This window comes from Carcharhinus amblyrhynchos, chromosome 3, assembly GCF_965287045.1.
Source record: "Carcharhinus amblyrhynchos chromosome 3, sCarAmb.v2.hapA, whole genome shotgun sequence".
Lineage (NCBI taxonomy): Eukaryota > Metazoa > Chordata > Chondrichthyes > Carcharhiniformes > Carcharhinidae > Carcharhinus > Carcharhinus amblyrhynchos.
In genome coordinates, this window is record NC_137326.1 from 2,062,834 (window position 1) to 2,085,570 (window position 22,737).

Consider the following 22,737-nt stretch of genomic DNA (forward strand, 5'->3'; position numbering starts at 1 on the left):
TACACTCTCCCCTATCACTGACTCTACCCCCCACTCCCCCCTCCCACACCCCCATGTACACTCTCCCCTATCACTGTCTCTACCCCCCATTCCCCCCTCCCACACCCCCATGTACACGCTCCCCTATCACTGACTCTCCCCCTCATTCCCCCTCCCACACCCCCATGTACACTCTCCCCTATCACTGACTCTACCCCCCATTCCCCCTCCCACACCCCCATGTACACTCTCCCCTATCACTGACTCTCCCCCCATTCCCCCCTCCCACACCCCCATGTACACTCTCCCCTATCACTGACTCTACCCCCCATTCCCCCTCCCACACCCCCATGTACACTCTCCCCTATCACTGACTCTCCCCCCATTCCCCCCTCCCACACCCCCATGTACACTCTCCCCTATCACTGACTCTACCCCCCATTCCCCCTCCCACACCCCCATGTACACTCTCCCCTATCACTGACTCTACCCCCCATTCCCCCTCCCACACCCCCATGTACACTCTCCCCTATCACTGACTCTCCCCCCATTCCCCCTCCCACCCAAGGTACCGCATGGTAGGTTGTTGCATAAAGTTAAATCTCATGGGATCCAGGGTGAGGTATCTAATTGGATACAAAATTGGCTTCTTAACAGAAGCCAGAGGGTGGTTGTAGAGAGTTGTTTTTCAAACTGGAGGCCTGTGACCAGCGGTGTGCCTCAGGGATCAGTGCTGGGTCCACTGTTATTTGTCATTTATATTAATGATTTGGATGAGAATATAGGAGGCATGGTTAGTAAGTTTGCAGATGACACCAAGATTGGTGGCACAGTGGACAGTGAAGAAAGTTATCTCCAATTGTAACAGGATATTGATCAATTGGGCCAGTGGGCTGATGAATGGCAGATGGAGTTTAATTTAGACAAATGCGAGGTGATGCATTTTGGTAAATTGAACCAGGGCAGGACTTACTCAGTTAATGGTGGAGCAATGGGGAGAGTTACAGAACAAAGAGATCTCAGGGTACAGGTTCTTAGCTCCTTGAAAGTGGAGTCACAGGTGGACAGAGTGGTAAAGAAGGCATTCGGCATGTTTGGTTTCATTGGTCAGAACACTGAATACAGGAGTTGGGACGTCTTGTTGAAGTTGTACAAGACATTGGTAAGGCCACACTTGGAATACTGTGTACAGTTCTGGTCACCCTATTATAGAAAGGATATTATTAAACTAGAGAGAGTGCAGAAAAGATTTACTAGGATGCTACCAGGACTTGATGGATTGATTTATAAGGAGAGGCTGGATAGATTGGGACTTTTGTTTCTGGAGCGTAGAGGGGTGATCTTATAGAGATCTATAAAATAATGAGGGGCATAGATCAGCTAGATAGTCAATATCTTTTCCCAAAGTTGTGGGGAGTCTAAAACTAGAGGGCATAGGTTTAAGGTGAGGGGAGAGATATAAAAGTGTCGAGAGGGGCAATTTTTTCACACAGAGGGTGGTGAGTGTCTGGAGCAAGCTGCCAGAGGTAGTAGTAGAGGCAGGTACAATTTTGTCTTTTAAACAACATTTAGATAGTTACATGGGTATGATGGGTATAGAGGGATTTGGGATAGGCAGGTGCTGGGGATATGGTTTGGAGCGGCAGGGGCAGGTGCCAAAAACTGGGACAAGCACATCGCAAAAGCCAGGCAAAAACTGGGCTTGTGGGAGCAACGCTCGCTCTCCATCACCAGAAAAAACCTGGTGATCTGGTGCGAGGTGCTGTCCATGTTATTGTACATGGCGCAGGTGTGGCCTATCCCCAAATCCTGTGCTGCAGCAGTGACACAGGCCATCTTCAAGTTTACCTGGAGATCAAAGATGGATTGCGTCCGGAGGGAAGTAATGCACAAATCTCCAGAGAATGGACAGAAAAACGTTCCCAACGCCGCCCTCATCCTGATGGCCACCTTTGTGTGCGGCTGCATCAAGCTGTGCGTAGATCCTCAGTACACTAACAGCAAGTGCCACTACTTTTTGAGGTTCTACCTGTTCCAAGTGTTGCAGAGGATGGGTCTGGCCACACTGCCGCGGAACGCTCCGAGTAGTTGGACCGTTCCGCAGCACCTGTCCTTCGTGGAGAAAGTTTTCTGCAAACACACCTTTAACCATGTGGCCAACGGTCAGCGCGTAACGTCCTCGGGGCCCTGAGTGAAAAGGAGACGGTGGATCCTGTCGGATGGTTCCCTGAGCGGACTGTCAGTGTCATCTGGCAGAATGCCTCATCACCAGAACTGACAAACAAGCACCAAGACCTGGCTTGGCTGGTGGTGAGAAGGGCACTCCCCGTCAGATCCTTTATGCACACTCGAGGTCTCAACATCACCGCACGCTGCCCTCGAAGTGGCTGCGGGGCTGACGAGACGGTCGCACACCTCCCTGTGGAATGTACCTTTGCAAAGAAGGTCTGGAGCGAGATGCAGTGGTATTTGTCGAGGTTCGTCCCGAGCAGCTCGGTGACGCAGGACTCTGTGCTCTATGGGCTGTTTCCGGGGACGCACACCGAGACAAATATCAACTGCTGCTGGAAGGTCATCAACTCGGTGAAGGACGCACTTTGGTCCGCCCGAAACTTGCTGATCTTCCAGCTGAAAGAACTGTCCTCGACCGAGTGTTGCAGACTGGCACATTCCAAGGTCCAGGACTACGTGCTGAGGGACGGGCTGAAGCTTGGGGCAGCCGCCGCAAAGGCACAGTGGGGAAAGGCCACACTGTAAGGCCTTTTAACAGAGGCAGACCGAGGGCCCAGGAGCTGCAGAATACCCTCGACCTGCGTAACTGTGTGCCAATCTGAGCAATAACAGCACACAGTAAAATCTGAGGCATGGATATTGTTTTAAGCAATGTAATGTTGTGTAAATAAGCATTGGATAGTATTGTAAAAATAACTGGATTTTTTGCACTGTTTATAATTTTTGGATATGTCGTTTTACAATAATTTATTTGAGAGCTTTTTTTATGAATAAAGTATATTTTTGAAATTAAAGAATAAACTACATTTGATCTTAGCCAAAGACAAATACATAAATTAAAAAACTTACCAGAACAGCCATTCGGTCCAAAGCCATAATGGTCAGGAGCGCATTGGTCACAGCGCTGACCGATCACATTGCTCTTACACTGGCACTGGCCTCCAATCCTCTCACACACTGAGCTGATGGAACCCTGAGGATCGCATTGGCAAGCTGTCAACCAGAGATTAAAATCATCAAAATCAACTCCCTCCACACCCCAGTGTCAGGAATTCCCCACAACAAATCCCCCAACAAGCTCTGGACCTTCATTCACAGGGTGTTGGGGGGGGGGGGGGGGGGGGGTCACTGGCAGGCATTGCTGCTGAGCCCGGGGTAACCACATCGCTGTGATTCTGGACTCACACGTGGGCTCCAATGGATTAGGACGGCAGATTTCCTTTCCTGAAGGGACAGTAGTTAACCAGATGGAGTTTTATAATAACTTCACAGTCAACTTTACTGAGTGTCGCTTTTTATTCCTGATTTAATTTAAATTCCCCCTGCTGTCACAGTGGGATTTGAACTCATGTTTCTGTTTACTAATCCAGTAACATAACCATAGTGCTGCTGTATCCACATGTCATCAATGCCTTCATCATCCAGGTATATCTATCCACACTGTTCCAGCTCTATGTTCTTTCCTGATGTTTATTTCCCATTGGGATTTCCCCGGGAGTATTTCCTCGCGCCCCTTGTATATTTGTTCTTTTGGAGCAGTTCGTTGATTGGGTGAGACTCCCACCCCATGCCATACATTTTCCACTGATATAGAGTTTCCCCTGTGAATAGGCAGAGGGACAGTGTTTCCCCTGTGAATGGGCAGAGGGACAGAGTTTCCCCTGTGAATGGGCAGAGGGACAGAGTTTCCCCTGTGAATGGGCAGAGGGACAGGCAGTAAAACTATTCCCTCTGGTGGGGAATCGTGGGCAAAGGAACAAAGTTCCAGCGAGAGTTGGGCTGTTCACTGGTGATCTCAGCAAAGAACTGATCCACGAGAATGGGAGTGGAAATCTGGAGCTCTCTCCCTCCCCCCTGTGGGTGCTGGGGGAATTTATGGGCTGAGTTTGACTTGTTTGTGTTGGTAACATGATTGAGGGATTTGGAGTAAAGATGGATAATTGGGATACAGTTCAGGTATCTAATCGAGTGGCACATTACACTGTGGGGCTGAATGGCCTCGTCCTGTTCCTATGAGGTCTATTGTCAGGCCTCACAGGGCGGATTTCCAGGGGCTGTTGCAGTGATTTTCAGTAAAACATTTTGACGGAGAAAGTGTTGAACTCACTGGGCTGTCAGGATCACACAGAGTAAACACTAACTTGTCTCTTGCCCATCCGATCATGAACCGATACAGTCCGACAGCATGAGGGAACACCAACTCCTGGTTCACAGCGCAGGGTTACAGCTCAAAGCACCAGCAGCCTGAGAGTTGGGTGAGGGCTGGAGGGGGGTGGGGGGGCTGGGGGCTGGGGGCACTCTCTGTAACCAGAATGGAAAGAACTTGCATTTCTACATCTTTCCCAACTTCAGGACATTCTCCAACACTTTACAGCCAATTACATTCTTTCTGAAGTATATCTACTGCTGCAATGTAGAAAGCACAGCTGGTGCACAGGAAGATCCCACAAACAGTAATATGACAATGGCTAAATAATCGACTTCAGTGACATTGGTGAAGGGATAATTATTAGTCCCAGAACATCACAGAATCCCTACCATGTAGAAGGAGGCCATTCAGCCCATCAGGCCTGCACCTACAACAATCCCACCCAGACCATATCCTCGTATCATCAGGGGTTCTAAGTGTTTCTGGGATCTTTTCCATCCACTCGAGATGCAGCTGGGGTTTCTGTTTATTAGCTGGAAGGCAGTTTTGTTGAGTAGGTAACCCCCCCCTCATATGTTACCCTGTCAATGGGACTTGAATCCATCATCTTCTGAGTCTGGAGTGACAGCAGGACTCTCTGAGCAGTCACTATTTGAAAGTGAACAGAGTCACTCAGACCCAGTGCCTCGCTCCCCAGAGTTCCTTACAGAGGTAATTCCCCCCCTGTCGGTGCTACCCTCCCAGTGGGACTGACACTGCACACTGGTTTTCACTCTGACCTGTCATACTTACGCAGAGCCCCGTCATGCATGATAGCAGAGATGCTGCAGATCAACCTGACACACATTTCCGCCAACATCGGCATGCTGGCCATCATGAAGGAGTCCAGGCACATGTACCGAACCATCTCCTCACGGTGGTGCACTGCAGAGGGATCCGTGCCGGCAAACCCTGGCAGCTCGGAATACTTGGGCAACAGAACCAGCTGTGAGGGAAAAGGAACCTTCAGCACCAAGTCTGGGAATCGATAAGACTTCTGAATTTACCCAGCAGATAACAAACAGGATGTCGCGTTCCTGTTACTGTCCCAATGACGGTACAATGTGATAGAAGCTGCTCTCAGTGTTTCGGTATTCAGCAGCAAGTCAGACATTATGTAGGCAACAGTCTTACAGCAAAATTAATACTTTAAACAAACTTGACCCAGCTCAGCACTCAATCTCAGCTTAACAGCCAGTGAGTTACGGCACTTAATGCAGTGCAGTCACTGTTAGAATGGGGGAAGCAGGGCAGCCAACGTGCAGGCAGCAAGATCCCATGAATAGCAACGTGAAAATGATCAGTGGGATATTAAAGGGTGCGGGGAGTAAGGGGGGAGAGTGGGATTAGACTGGGTGGGATATTAAAGGGTGCGGGGAGTGAGGAGGAGAGTGGGATTAGACTGGGTGGGATATTAAAGGGTGCGGGGAGTGAGGGGGGAGAGTGGGATTAGACTGGGTGGGATATTAAAGGGTGCGGGGAGTGAGGAGGAGAGTGGGATTAGACTGGGTGGGATATTAAAGGATGCGGGGAGTGAGGGGGAGAGTGGGATTAGACTGGGTGGGATATTAAAGGGTGCGGGGAGTGAGGGGGAGAGTGGGATTAGACTGGGTGGGATATTAAAGGGTGCGGGGAGTGAGGGGGAGAGTGGGATTAGACTGGGTGGGATATTAAAGGGTGTGGGGAGTGAGGGGGAGAGTGGGATTAGACTGGGCGGGATATTAAAGGGTGTGGGACTGAGGGGGAGAGTGGAAGGTCTGCGTTAGGAACACATCAGCAGGTTCTGATTGACCCTCTGGGTATTTCCAGCATTTGTAAATTTTATTTCTGATTTCTGGCAATCGTGATTTTTAAATTTTTTATCTTTGGAGATGTGACAGGTAAACACACAGAATGATGTAAAGAGGAGTGACCATTGTATTGAGGTATCAGGAATTAAGGGATTGAGAAAAGCCTTTTAAACACTTACAGAATCCACCAAGATGTAAGTGTTTGTGTTCCATTTGGAAGCCCGGAGTCGCTGGTACCTGATGCTAATCTCGTAACGAATATTGGGCTCAAAGCAGAAGGGTGTTGTAACCATGACATACCTGGAGGGATACCAGAAAGGCAGTCATAGCAAAGGATTCCCACACAGGACAGGACATACACACTGACTGTCAAAGACTCATACTGCACAAGGTCACCAAGTACTAAGGGACAAAGAAACAAAAGTTTTACATTTCTATAGCACCAATCACAGCCTCAGATGCCCCAAAGTACTTTGGAGCGAATGAAGTAATTTTGAATGCTGTCGCTGTTCTAATGCCGCAGCTAGTTAGTGCACAGGACAATCCCACAAACAGCAATGTGATGATGATCAGATTGTCTGTGATGTTGGTTGAGGGATGAATATTGGTCAGCAAGGCAAGGAGAACCTCTCTACTCTGCTATAGTGCCATGAGATCTTTCACATCCAGCTGAGGGCAGATAGGGACACTGATTAATGTCTCATCAGAAAGCTGCATCTCTGGTAATACGGTACTCCTTCAGCACTGCACAGCACAGGCAGGTTAGATATTTGTGTATACTTCTCAAAACGTACAAACAGATGAAATAGGAGGAGTAGGCCATTCAGCCCGTCAGGCTGCTCCTCCACTCAGTAAGATCATGGATGATCTGTTCGTGTTGAGTTCCACATTCCCATCTTCCCCTGATAACCTTTGATTTCTTTCCTTAACAAGAATCTGTCCACAACTACATCAAAAATATTCAGTGAGGCAGAGAGTTCCAAAGTCACACAATCCTGAGAGAAAAATTCTCTGCATTTCTCTCCTAAATGGGTGATCCCTGATATTAAAACTGTGCTCCCCACAAGAGGAAACACCCTTTCCACGTCCACCTTGTCATTACCGTTCAGGATCTGTATACTTAATCAAGTCACCCCGTCGCTTTTCTAACTCCATTGGAAACAAGCCCAGACTGTCCTATCTTTCCTCATAAAACCTGCTCTTTCCAGGTATCAATCCAGTGAACCTTCTCTGAACCAGCTCCAACATAATTACATCCTTCCTTAAATAAGGAGACCAATATATTGCACATAGTATTTGAGATGTTCTCCCACCAATGTCCTTTAAGCATAAAATCTTTACTTTAATGTTCAATTCCTCTCATAATACAGGATAGCATTCTATCAGCTTTCTTGATTACTTGCTGCATCTGCACAGGAACTGTTATTAGAACATAGAACATAGAACATTACAGCGCAGAACAGGCCCTTCGGCCCACGATGTTGCGCCGACCAGTTACAAAAACAATGACCCACTAACCTATACCAATCCCTTTTCGTCCATAAACCTATCCAGAGATCTCTTAAACGCCCCCTTAGACGCATTTACAACTGCAGCAGGCAGGGCATTCCAATCCCTCACCACCCGCTGGGTAAAGAACCTACCCCTGACATCCGTCCTGTAGCTACCCCCCCTTAATTTAAAGCCATGCCCCCTCGTGCTATGTTATTCTCTATAATATACACAGGGACTGCTATTCTCTATAATATACACAGGGACTGTTATTCTCTATAATATACACAGGGACTGCTATTCTCTATAATATACACAGGGACTGCTATTCTCTATAATATACACAGGGGCTGCTATTCTCTATAATATACACAGGCACAGCTATTCTCTATAGTATACACAGGGGCTGCTATTCTCTATAATATACACAGGGACTGCTATTCTCTATAATATACACAGGGACTGTTATTCTCTATAACATACACAGGGGCTGCTATTCTCTATAATATACACAGGGGCTGCTATTCTCTATAATATACACAGGGGCTGCTATTCTCTATAATATACACAGGGGCTGCTATTCTCTATAATATACACAGGGGCTGCTATTCTCTATAGTATACACAGGGGCTGTTATTCTCTATAACATACACAGGGGCTGCTATTCTCTATAATATACACAGGGGCTGCTATTCTCTATAATATACACAGGGGCTGCTATTCTCTATAGTATACACAGGGGCTGTTATTCTCTATAACATACACAGGGGCTGCTATTCTCTATAATATACACAGGGGCTGCTATTCTCTATAATATACACAGGGGCTGCTATTCTCTATAACATACACAGGGACTGCTATTCTCTATAATATACACAGGGGCTGCTATTCTCTATAATATACACAGGGGCTGCTATTCTCTATAATATACACAGGGGCTGCTATTCTCTATAATATACACAGGGGCTGCTATTCTCTATAATATACACAGGGGCTGCTATTCTCTATAATATACACAGGGGCTGCTATTCTCTATAATATACACAGGGGCTGCTATTCTCTATAATATACACAGGGGCTGCTATTCTCTATAATATACACAGGGGACTGCTATTCTCTATAATATACACAGGGGCTGCTATTAAGAACATAAGAACATAAGAAATAGGAGCAGGAGTAGGCCATCTCGCCCTTCGAGCCTGCCCCGCCATTCAATAAGATCATGGCTGATCTGTCGTGTCTCAGTTCCACATTCCCGCCCTCTCCCCATAACCCTTAATCCCCTCTCCTATCAAAAACCCATCAACCCGCTTCTTAAAAATATTTAGCGAGGCAGCCTCCACCACTTCTTCACTCAAAGGGTGGTGAATCTCTGGAATTCTCTGCCCGTTGAAGTTCCTCCTCAACTCCGTTCTAAACCGCCCCCCCTTTATCTTGAGGCTGTGCCCCCTAGTCCTACTGTCCTTTCTGAGCAGGAAGAGCCTCTCCACCTCTATCCTATCCATCCCATTCATCAACTTATATGTCTCAATGAGATCTCCCCTCATTCTTCTAAACTCTAACGAGTACAAGCCTAGTTTATTCAGCCTCTCCTCATAGTTCAACCCCCTCAACTCCAGTATCAGCCCAGTAAACCTCCTCTGCACTCCCTCCAAGGCCAAAATATCCTTGCATAAGTGCGGCGACCAAAACTGCACACAGTACTCCAGCTGCGGCCTCACCAATGCCCTGTACAGCTGCAGCAAGACCTCCCTACTTTTATATTCAATCCCCCTCGCTATGAAGGCCAGCATCCCATTCGCCTTCCTGACCACCTGCTGCACCTGCAGGCTGGGTTTTTGCGACTCATGCACAAGGACCCCGAGGTCCCTCTGCACCGTCGCCTGCTGCAGTTTTTCACCATGTAAGTAATAGTCCTTCCTACCATTATTCCTACCAAAGTGGACAACTTCACACTATTCTCTATAATATACACAGGGGCTGCTATTCTCTATTATATACACAGGTGCTGCTATTCTCTAATATACACAGGGGCTGGTATTCTCTATAATATACACAGGGGCTGGTATTCTCTATAATATACACAGGGGCTGCTATTCTCTATAATATACACAGGGGCTGCTATTCTCTATAATATACACGGGGGCTGCTATTCTCTATAATATACACAGGTGCTGCTATTCTCTATAATATACACAGGGGACTGCTATTCTCTATAATATACACAGGGGCTGCTATTCTCTATAATATACACAGGGGCTGCTATTCTCTAATATACACAGGGGCTGGTATTCTCTATAATATACACAGGGGCTGCTATTCTCTATAATATACACAGGGGCTGCTATTCTCTATAATATACACAGGGGCTGCTATTCTCTATAATATACACGGGGGCTGCTATTCTCTATAATATACACAGGTGCTGCTATTCTCTAATATATACACGGGCTGCTATTCTCTATTATATACACAGGTGCTGCTATTCTCTAATATACACAGGGGCTGGTATTCTCTATAATATACACAGGGGCTGGTATTCTCTTATAATATACACAGGGGCTGCTGTTCTCTGTAATATACACAGGGGCTGGTATTCTCTATAATATACACGGGGGCTGCTATTCTCTATAATATACACAGGGGCTGCTATTCTCTATAATATACACAGGGGCTGCTATTCTCTATAATATACACAGGGGCTGCTATTCTCTATAATATACACAGGGGCTGCTATTCTCTATAATATACACAGGGGCTGCTATTCTCTATAATAAACACAGGGGCTGCTATTCTCTATAATATACACAGGGGCTGCTATTCTCTATAATATACACAGGGGCTGCTATTCTCTATAATATACACAGGGGCTGCTATTCTCTATAATATACACAGGGGCTGCTATTCTCTATAATATACACAGGGGCTGCTATTCTCTATAATATACACAGGGGCTGCTATTCTCTATAATATACACAGGGGCTGCTATTCTCTATAATATACACAGGGGCTGCTATTCTCTATAATATACACAGGGGCTGCTATTCTCTATAATATACACAGGGGCTGCTATTCTCTATAATATACACAGGGGCTGCTATTCTCTATAATATACACAGGGGCTGCTATTCTCTATAACATACACAGGGGCTGCTATTCTCTATAATATACACAGGGGCTGCTATTCTCTATAATATACACAGGGACAACGCAGAGTCACTGTGCAGAGACTGATAGCCAAGTTCCACACACGTGAGGACGGCCTCAACCGGGATGTTGGGCTCATGTCACACTATCTGTTGTGGGCAAGGTTTTAGAAAGAATTATTAGGGATAGGATTTATAGTTATCTGGAGAGTAATGAATTGATTAGAGACTGTCAGCATGGTTTTGTAGCAGGTAGGTCGTGCCTTACTAACCTTATTGAGTTCTTTGAGAAAGTGACCAAAGAGGTGGATAGGGGTAAGGCAGTTGACGTGGTATATATGGATTTTAGTAAGGCGTTTGATAAGGTTCACCATGGTGGGCTTACAACATAGAACATAGAACATAGAACATTACAGCGCAGAACAGGCCCTTCGGCCCACGATGTTGCGCCGACCAGTTACAAAACAATGACCCACTAACCTAAACCAATCCCTTTTCGTCCATAAACCTATCCACGGATCTCTTAAACGCCCCCAAACTAGGCGCATTTACAACTGCAGCAGGCAGGGCATTCCAATCCCTCACCACCCTCTGGGTAAAGAACCTACCCCTGACATCCGTCCTATAACTACCACCCCTTTTCTGCTTCTGCAGAAAATGCAGATGTATGGGATTGGGGGTAATCTAGGTACTTGGATCAGGAATTGGCTGGCAGATAGGAGACAGAGGGTGGTGGTTGATGGTGAATATTCGTCATGGAGTTCGGTTACGAGCGGTGTGCCTCAGGGATCTGTTTTGGGGCCACTGCTGTTTGTAATTTTTATTAATGATCTGGATGAGGGTATAGTTGGGTGGATTAGTAAGTTTGCTGATGACACCAAAGTCGGTGGTGTGGTAGATTGTGAGGAATAGTGACTTAGACAGGTTGCAGAGCTGGGCCGTGAGGTGGCGGATGGAGTTTAATGTGGAGAAGTGTGAGGTAATTCATTTCGGTAGGAGTAACAGATGTGTTCAGTATAGGGCTAACGGGAGGACTTTGAATAGTGTGGAGGAGCAGAGGGATCTAGGTGTATGTGTACATAGATCCCTGAAAGTTGGGAATCAAGTAGATAAGGTAGTTAAGAAGGCATACGGTGTCTTGGCGTTTATTGGTAGGGGGATTGAATTTAGGAGTCGCAGCGTCATGTTGCAACTGTACACAACTCTGGTGCGGCCGCACTTGGAGTACTGTGTGCAGTTCTGGTCCCCACATTACAGGAAGGACGTTGAGGCTTTGGAGAGGGTGCAGAGGAGGTTTACCAGGATGTTGCCTGGTATGGAGGGGAGATCCTATGAGGAGAGACTGAGGGATATGGGGTTGTTTTCGCTGGAAAGAAGGAGGCTAAGAGGGGATCTTATTGAAACATATAAGATGATTAGAGGTTTAGATAGGGTGGATAGTGATAGCCTTTTTCCTCGGATGGAGAAAGTTGGCACGAGGGGGCATGGCTTTAAATTAAGGGGTGGTAGTTATAGGACGGATGTCAGGGGTAGGTTCTTTACCCAGAGGGTGGTGAGGGATTGGAATGCCCTGCCTGCTGCGGTTGTAAATGCGCCTAGTTTGGGGGCGTTTAAGAGATCTATGGATAGGTTTATGGACGAAAAGGGATTGGTTTAGATTAGTGGGTCAGTGTTTTTTTTTAAAAAAACTGGTCGGCGCAACATCGTGGGCCGAAGGGCCTGTTCTGCGCTGTAATGTTCTATGTTCTATCTGTAACCCCCATGACTTGCCCAGGCATGCAACATCTCACTTACTGTCCTGTCTGGAGACAATACACATCTTTTTAACCTGTGCTTAACCCTCTCTCCACTCACATTGTCTGTACCTTTAAGACTTGATTACCTGTAAAGACTCGCATTCCAACCATTATTTTGTAAATTGAGTTTGTGTCTTTATATGCCCTGTTTGTGAACAGAACTCCTCACTACTGGAAGAAGGGGTGACACTCTGAAAGCTCGTGCTACCAAATATACCTGTTGGACTTTAACCTGGTGTTGTGAGATTATTTGCTGCGCTTACCCCAGTCCAACACCAGCATCTCCATATCATTCTCCGTGATATACACAGAGACTGGAATTGTCTCTGGTATACACAGGGGCTGCTTTCTCTGTACTGTACAGAGGTCCTTTCTTTTCTAAGCCACAGTTTGAAATATTTGCACTAATCTCCTTTGCTTCTTATTTACTGACTTAGTTGAAGAAATGCTTCATCCATCCAGGAATTTTGGAACACCTGACCATGTTCCCAGTTTGTGTGTGTGATGTGTCACAGTGCTGATTCACAGTGCTATGTTTTTTGGTTCCTGTAAGTTAGAAATAATCAGACTTTAGATTCAGAATGCTGGGGTGTTATCAAGTATATTTCTTGCTGCTCCCCGTGTGGCTGTTAAACTGGTCGGCAATACATTAGTACTCAGCACCTGACCCCAATGTGACAGTGAATATGGCAACTCTCAGTATATATTCACATAACAATTAATTCCTACGATTTTACAAATAATATAGCAATATATCAGTGATCCCCACTGAATCATGCCCCTGGTTTTCTGTGGGAGAACTGGTGGAACTTTGCTGGGCATTTCTACATTTCTGACTCCCTGCATTGACGGTTATTTAACCTCTAATAGTTTGGGGTCCATTAATTCTGCTTTGAACAGTGTTGTGATGTGAGTCAATATGACAGACCCCAGGAAGAGACATTGCTCGGCAGACAATGGGATTCAGTGTTGATGTCCACAAGCTATGACACTGCTCCCTGGGTACTGGCGCACCATCCCGTCCCCTCACAGCCTAACAAAAGGATTCTGTGAATTGTCCTTTCACAGTTAACTGGCAGGGAGCTTTTCAATAAATAATCATGAACTTGAGTCCAATTGGTGAGAATGGAAGAAAGTGATGAAAAATGAAGCGATTGGAGGAAGGTTTGTTATGCAGTGAGTGAGACCGTTTAGCCATTCTGTTCATCTTTAATATCCATGGAAATGAATGGAACCAAGGAATAAATATTTAAAAGCTGCTGAAATTGGAGAATATCTCAACACAAAAGGAGATTGTTTCAGTACTGCAGAGCTATTAAATTAATCCCTTTCCACTGTTCTTTCCCCATATCCTAACCATCTTTCTTGTAAAGTATTTATCCAGTTCCCCTTTGTAAGTTGCGATTGGATTGGATTGGATTTGCTGTGTTGTTCTGTGGGTTACCTTTCATTCGCCGGTGACTAAATCTTCAGTGAATACACCACGGTACGCATTCCTTACCCCTTCTTCACTCACCCCCTGTCCTGGGACACCAATCCACACCTTTCAAAACCTTCTGTATCTTTATTCACTCCCCACTTGCTGACAGAGTCTATCAGTGGCCGAGACAGTGTCGAACAGAACTCCTGCCGGGCAGTCAGGAACTGCAACACGGTCCTACAAACAACCACCAACCGCCCCCGCCACCCCCCGCACCCACCCACCCCCCCCAACCCCACCTGCCCAAATCCCCTCTCCCACACAGACACACATAGACCCACAGACAGAGACACAGGCACACAGGGACACCAGACACACAGACACAGGCTCAGGCAGAGACACACACACACACACACACACAGACACACACACACAGACACACACACACACACAGACACAGACACACACACACACAGAGATGTTAGCTCAGTGAATGAGGTGGCTTACCTCTCTGTGTGATGCAGTGTTACTCTATAAGGTTGACCATGAGGTAGGAGATTGCCACAGCGATGGCTGATGGGTAAGCCCACGGTATAAATACTGATTATTGCTTCCCAATCTTCTGCAGACTGAGGGAGAGGGAAATAAGAGGAAATTAATCCATTTTTGCCACATCAGAATCACAGAATTGTTACAGTAAAGAAGGAAGCCAGTTGGCCGATTGTATCTGCACTGGCCCTCCAAACCAGCACAACCCCTTCACATTGTTTCTATTCAAATAATCATCTATTACTCTCCTGAATGCCTCGATTGAACCTGCCTCCAACTCACTTCCAGGCAGCAAATTCCAGATTCCAGCAATTCACTGGGTGAAAGAGTTTTTCTCAGATCACATTTGCTCTTTTATAAATCACTTTAAATCCGTTCCCTCTCGTTCTCAATCCTTTTCCGAGCGGGAACAGTTTCTCCCTAGTTACTCTGTCCAGACCCCTCATGATTTTGAACATTTCTATCTAATCTCCTCTTAGCTGCCTTCTCTCCAAGAGGAACAGCCCCAACCTCTCCAATCGATCCTCAGAACTGAAGTTTCTCATCCCTGGAACCATTCTTGTAAACCTCTTCTGGATTCTCTGCATTGTGTCCACATCCTCTCTATAGTGAGGCGCCCAGAACTGTACCCAATACTCCAGCTGAGGTCTAACTAGCGTCTTGTACAAGTTCAGTATAACCTCCTTGCTCTTGTACTCTATGCCTCCGTATACAATGTGCTTTATTAACTGCTCTCTCCAGCTGTCTTATCACCTTCAATGACTTATGTGCAAATGTACCCAGGTCTGTCTGCTCCTGAGTTGTACTCTTTATGTTGTCTCTTTGTGTTCTTCCCACCAAAATGAATTATCACACTCTCCTCCACATTAACGTCATCTGCCACCTCTCTGTCTGCTCCACTAACTTGTCTATGGACAGGACCCTGAGCCCTCGCTCTCTGCATGTGAAATTGCCGGGCTTGAGCTGACAAGTGGCAGTAACATTCGTGCCACACAAATACCAGGCAATGACCATCACCAATGAGAGACATTCTAACCACCAGCTCTCAACGTTCAATGGTGTTACCATCACTGAATCCCTCACTGTCACCATTCTTGGGGTTACCATTGACCAGAAGCTCAAATGGACTCTCCACATATGCACAGTGGCCACAAGAACAGGTCAGAGACTAGGAATACCGCGGCAAGTAACTCACCCCCTGACTCCCCAAAGCCTGTCCACCATCTACAAGGCACAAGTCAGGAGTGTGATGGAACACTCCCCACTTGCCTGGATGGGGGCAGCTCCAACAACACTCAAGAAGCTCAACACCATCAGGACAAAGCTTGATTGGCACCACATCTACAAACATCCACTCTCTCCACCACTGATGCTCAGTAGCAGCAGTGTGTACTATCTACAAGATGCACTGCAGCAATTCACCAAAGATCCTTAGATAGCACCTTCCAAACCCACAACCACTTCCATCTAGAAGGACAAGGGCAGCAGATACATGGGAACACCACCACCTGCAAGTTCCTCTCCAAGCCACTCACCATGCTGACTTGGAAAAATATCCCCGTTCTTTCACAGTCGCTGGGATAAAATCCTGAAATTCCCTCCATAATAGCATTGTGGATCAACACAGCACATGGATTCAAGGCAGCAGCTCACCAAAACCTTCTCAAGGGGGCAACTAGGGATGGGCAATAAATGCTGGCCAGCCAGCGATGGCCATGTCCCATGAATGAATTTTTAAAAAGTACGCCGGAATTCTACAGTTCTGCCGGAGAGGAATCAGAGGGGCAGACATTGGGAAGGTCAGTTACCCCGGGCAGGAATTTCCGGTCTTGGGTCGAGCGAGGCTGTGAAATTCCGCCCATGGACTTTCATTCCCTGTTCAGAAAGTTTGAGAAATAAATAGATTCCTGGCCCCACGTCCCCGAAAAAAAACCCACCCAGATCCAACGGTCAACCCATTCCGGATCCAGGAGATCCTCATGGCCAATGCCAGTTTTCTTACCTCAGGCTCATAGCGCACCATGACATTGTAATCCATCGCAAACGGGATGTTATCAACATTAAACATCAATCCTGCTCCGTCCTGAACCCGGGCAAATCCTGCACCGCTCCATGTGATCATCGTGTTTGGGGAACGCTCCCGGTTCACAATTTGCACATGAGCCTGAAATCAACAACAGAAGGCAAACACTGAGAACACAGAACATAGAACATAGAACATAGAACACCACAGCACAAACAGGCCCTTCGGCCCACTAGTTGTGCCGATCAATGAGGGTTCTGGGTACAGTGAACAAACAGAACCGCAGAGAAGTCAATCAATAAACAGGGGCAGCAATCGGCAGAAAGTTTCATGGGGTGTTGAGGAGGAGTTGAGAGGCTGGTCGGGGTCTGGAACTCACAGTGTGAATGTACGAGAGACACAGAAATCCTTATCACAATTAAAACATTCTTGGATGTGGATGTTCAGTGCAGCGCAACAGGCCAAGGACTGGGAAGTGGGATTAGACCAAATTGTTCTCTTGTAGCTGACCACAAGACAATGGGTCACACAGCCCTCTGTTGTGCTGTTAGTTTTCCATGTTTCTAACCTACTGACACCCTGGGTAAACTTGCCCTGTGGAATCCTTTTGAAGGGACAGAACAGGCCACACGAACACAGCCTGCCAATGATTCCCAGCTCTCACTCCTATTTCCCCAGTGAGTCACAGTAACTTCACTCCCAGTCTCACAGAATAAATAAAAGCAGGTTCTGACGTTGGCCATTATTTGACATTCTGTTATGCTCCTCCCCAGTTTGTTAAATTCAAGGACTTAAAACTCCCTGAAAGCCCTTCAGGCTTCACTGAGCGACACATTCAGTGTAACATTGTAGAGCAGCCAGTGATTTTTAATCATTTGTAATCAGGATGTGGGCATCGTTAGAACGACTGGCATTTCTTGTCCATCCCCACTCACCCTGGGAAGGTATTGGTGAGCACTCGCCACCTTGAACCACAGCCAATGAGTTTCTTACACTAACATTTCAGAGCATCAGACAGGAGTTATCCACACTGCAAGATAATCATTGATCGAGACCGCTCTGCTGCTCACAGAAACACTCTGAGATCCTTTCGTTCTGAAGTGGAGATGCCGGTGTTGGACTGGGGTAAACACAGTAAGAAGTCTCAGAACACCAGGTTAAAGTCCAACAGGTTTATTTGGTAGCAAACAGCTTTCGGAGCACTGCTCCTTCATCAGAACTCTCCACTCACCTGACAAAGGAACAGAGTTCCAAAAGCTAGTGGTGTTTGCTACCAAATAAACCTGTTGGACTTTGACCTGGTGTTCTGAGACTCCTTACTGTCCTTCAGTTCCCCATGAGAGGGCAGAGAGTATGTCAGTCAATGTCTCTGCTGAAAGGTACCACCTCTGACAGTGCGGCACTCCCTCAGCACTGACCCTCTGACAGTGCGGCACTCCCTCAGTACTGACCCTCTGACAGTGCGGCACTCCCTCAGCACTGACCCTCTGACAGTGCGGCACTCCCTCAGTACTGACCCTCTGACAGTGCGGCACTCCCTCAGTACTGACCCTCTGACAGTGCGGCACTCCCTCAGCACTGACCCTCTGACAGTGCGGCACTCCCTCAGCACTGACCCTCTGACAGTGCGGCACTCCCTCAGTACTGACCCTCTGACAGTGCGGCACTCCCTCAGCACTGACCCTCTGACAGTGCGGCACTCCCTCAGTACTGACCCTCTGACAGTGCGGCACTCCCTCAGTACTGACCCTCTGACAGTGCGGCACTCCCTCAGCACTGACCCTCTGACAGTGTGGCACTCCCTCAGCACTGACCCTCTGACAGTGCGGCACTCCCTCAGCACTGACCCTCTGACAGTGCGGCGCTCCCTCAGCACTGACCCTCTGACAGTGCGGCACTCCCTCAGCACTGACCCTCTGACAGTGTGGCACTCCCTCAGTACTGACCCTCTGACAGTGCGGCACTCCCTCAGCACTGACCCTCTGACAGTGCGGCACTCCCTCAGTACTGACCCTCTGACAGTGCGGCACTCCCTCAGCACTGACCCTCTGACAGTGTGGCACTCCCTCAGCACTGACCCTCTGACAGTGCGGCACTCCCTCAGTACTGACCCTCTGACAGTGCGGCACTCCCTCAGCACTGACCCTCTGACAGTGTGGCACTCCCTCAGCACTGACCCTCTGACAGTGCGGCACTCCCTCAGCACTGACCCTCTGACAGTGCGGCACTCCCTCAGCACTGACCCTCTGACAGTGCGGCACTCCCTCAGTACTGACCCTCTGACAGTGCGGCACTCCCTCAGCACTGACCCTCTGACAGTGCGGCACTCCCTCAGCACTGACCCTCTGACAGTGCGGCACTCCCTCAGTGCCTCACTGGGTGCAAGTCTAGAGCTTACGCTCCAATCTTTCAGCACTGAGTGAGACTGACAGCACGACGCACTGATATTGAGAGAGTGTCTTTTAAACTGACACTTTCTGAAGAAGAGTGTTTAATGAGAACCAGTGCCCTGTGCCATTGGTTGCTGTGTTTTGTTATCAGTCCTGCCCCACCCCATCCCTACCCCGTCCCTGTGAGGTCACAGCCCCCACAGGGAGACCAACCTTTTGCTGCCGGTTCCGTCGGACACGGTGCCTCGCTGCTGGGCTGCGGACTGCCTGTCGGTGATGTCTTCTCCGTCTCAGGATCTCCTGGATGCCCAGTCCCTGATGGTTGGCTAAATCGACACAGTTGCCATTCACCTGGTGCCTGATCGCCCCCTGGAGGAGAATCACCCCAAAAACTGGATCAATGCAGCGATGGCTACACTCACCCCCACCCCCACCCCCAGACTGGGCTCACCCCCCACACCCACCCCCACACCCACCCCCACCCCCACACCGGGCTCACCCCCACACCGGGCTCACCCCCCACACTCACCCCCACACCCACCCCCAGACTGGGCTCACCCCCCACACCCACACCCACACCCACACTGGGCTCACCCCCACCCCCACACCGGGCTCAACCCCACCCCCACACCGGGCTCACCCCCCACACCCACCCCCACACCGGGCTCACCCCCCACACCCACCCCCACCCCCACCCCCACCCCACACCAGGCTCACCCCCCACACCCACCCCCACCCCCACCCCCACCCCACACCGGGCTCACCCCCCACACCCACCCCCACACCCACCCCCACCCCCACACCGGGCTCACCCCCATACCGGGCTCACCCCCCACACCCACCCCACACCGGGCTCACCCCCCACACCCACCCCCACACCGGGCTCACCCCCATACCAGGCTCACCCCCCGCACCCACCCCCACACCGGGCTCACCCCCACCCCCACACCGGGCTCAACCCCTACACCCACCCCCCCCCTCCACACCGGGCTCACCCCCCACACCCACCCCCACACCGGGCTCACCCCCCACCCCCACACCGGGCTCACCCCCCACACCGGGCTCACCCCCCGCACCCTCCCACACAGAATCCACAGGGTCCTTGCAGTGCAGAAGGAGTGATGTGGATGTGCCGGCGTTGGACTGGGGTAAACACAGTAAAAAGTCGGACAAACACCAGGTTTCAGTCCAACTGATTTATTTGATAGTAAACTCACAAGCTTTCGAGGGGACTCCCTCTTCGTCAGGTGAATGAAGAGTTCTGGCCGAGGCCTGACGAAGAGGGAGTCCCCTCAAAAGCTTGTGAGTTTACTATCAAATAAATCAGTTGGACTAAAACCTGGTGTTTGTCCGACTTTTTACTGTGCAGAAGGAGGCCATTCTGCCCATTGAGTCTGCACTGACCACCTGAAAGAACTTCTTATCCAGGCCCAACGCCCCACTCTATCCCCTAACCATGCACATTTACCATGGCCAATTCATCTAACCCGCACATCTTTGGACTGTGGGTGGGAACTGGAGCACCTGGAGGAAACCCATGCAGACATGGGGAGAATGTGCAAACTCCACACAGACAGTGACCCGAGCCAGGAATCGAATCCAGCTCCCTGCTGCTGTGAAGCAGCAGTGCTAATGACTGTGCCACCCTGGGTCCCTGGCACTGTGAGGCAGTAGTGTGAATGAAATGCAAGTGAATTCACCATTTGTATTGACCCAGTGCCAGGGTCTCTCCAGAACTCCGCACCCTCCACACGGTGACAGCAGTGACTCCAGATTCCAGATAAACATTCAAACTGAGTGAGAGGAACTGACCCTTTGCTCCATTCAGCCTGTCCCACAATGCTTTATACAACAACAATTTGCATTGATATAGCTCCTTTAATGCACTAAAGTATCCCAATATGCTTCACAAGAGTGTAATCAAACAAAGTTTGACACCAAACCATATCAGGCATGTGGACAGGTGATCACAGGTTTGGTCAGTTTCAAGCAACATCTTAAAGAAGGCAGAGAGGATTAGGGAGGAAATCCCACAGCTTAGGAATCAAACAGCCAAAGACACACTCACAGATAGGGGAGGGATTAGAATTCCTGATGGGCAATAGGGCCAAAAATTGGAGGATTGCTGAAATCTCCCATTGGTGGCATGGTGTCCCAACAGTTAGTACTGCTCCCTCACATCGCCAGGGACCCGGGGCGGAACGGTGGTTCGCACTGCTGTCTCAGTGCCCGGACCCGGGTTCAATTCCCAGCTTGGGTCACTGTCTGTACAGTGTTTGCATGTTCTCCCAGTGTCTGCGTGGGTTTCTTCCCACAGTCGGAATGACGTGTTGGTTAGGGTGTATTGGCTGTGCTAAATTCTCCCTCAGTGTAATCTGAATGGGTGCTGGAGTGTGGCGACTAGGGGATTTTCACAGTAACTTTATTGCAGCGTTAATGTAAACCTACTTGTGACACTAATAGATAAACTTTAAAAAATTTAAACTTTAAACTTCTTGCATCACAACATGGGCCCTGCACCAAGACTCACTTGTGATCAGGCAAAAAGATTAAACTGCAGCTGCAGGGGGGGGGAGAGGGGGGGGGAGGTGGGAGGGGTGTCCTCTCCAATCCCACCCTCCCTCTCTTTAGCCAATCCTCCAATCCCCTCCTTTATCCATTAGAAGTCAGTCTAGGAGATCACTTTGGGTTTGATAAAGAGATTCCTTCCTCTAATACAAGGTGACCTCCAGCACAGAGAGACACATGTCCGGGTTTCACTCAAACAGATTCAGTAAATTATTGCCCGGAACAGCGTGTTATTCCAGAATCCGATAGCGAAAAACAGCAGCTCCTGACATCTCACCTCATTCACCCTCAATGAACCAGCTCTCTATCATGTGGATAAAACATCATAAACGCCTGTAGAACTTCAATCAGAATTTATATCAAGAGCCATAAAATTAAAACTGCTGTGATGTTTCTGTGAGTTTGCTCGAAGCAATGTGTCTTGAAGATTAATTATTAATTTGTGGATGGTTGGAATGAGAGGACAATTCACCTTCCAGTTACTGCCTCCTTGACTGAGGTGCAGTAAAAATGTTCCATTGGCCAATGTTATCAAAATGACCCAGAGGGAGATAAGAACATTTTTTTTTGGTTACCCGGTGAGTTGTTGTGATCTGGAAGGCGCTGCCTGGAAGGGCGGTGAAAGCAGAGTCGAGGAAAGAGCTGCTGTGGTCAGACACGTCACTCACACCATCATTGAGATGTGTTCATATCCATCAGTGTCTGCATCTGGGGAGTGCAGGGATATCGAATATTCCCAGATTGGTTATTGGGTCACAGTGTGAGGTTTATAAGATTGAGATGATAAAATGGTGTCTCTATATGAGGGTAAAATGAAGGGGGGTCATGTCTGCCTAACCGCAGTGTTGGATGGTTTGATTGTTCGTGATGCAGGGGGTGTGTACCTGGAATCAATGGCAGCAACCTGTGTGCCCATGGACTGCCAGTCTCCAAGTCCCAGAAAAATGTTGAGAATATTTGGTTCTAAACAGCTGTTCACTTATCTCCGAGACCAAAGGGAGCTGGGCTCTCGTGTTGGGCCAATCAGCTGTTCTGCCTGGATACAAATGTTGGACTATTTGCTCTTTCAAAGAGCCAACACAAGCACAAAGGGACAAATGGCCTCCTTCCATGCTGTCAGCGTTTATGATTCGAACTGGCGAGGGTGTGTGGCGCTGATGAGTAT

General features: G+C 48.3%; 1 protein-coding gene across 1 annotated transcript in view; it reads right to left on the reverse strand.

Moving 5' to 3' along the window:
• lamb2l (laminin, beta 2-like) overlaps positions 1–22,737 on the reverse strand; it is a 167,771-nt gene that overhangs the window by 57,409 nt on the left and 87,625 nt on the right. The window contains exons 15-20 of the mRNA XM_080218612.1: positions 19,218–19,373; positions 16,594–16,755; positions 14,550–14,671; positions 6,369–6,489; positions 5,153–5,345; positions 3,061–3,204 (exon numbers count right to left, since the gene is read on the reverse strand). Coding sequence (XP_080074738.1) covers positions 3,061–3,204; positions 5,153–5,345; positions 6,369–6,489; positions 14,550–14,671; positions 16,594–16,755; positions 19,218–19,373 — 898 coding nt within the window. The remainder of the gene's footprint in view (positions 1–3,060; positions 3,205–5,152; positions 5,346–6,368; positions 6,490–14,549; positions 14,672–16,593; positions 16,756–19,217; positions 19,374–22,737) is intronic.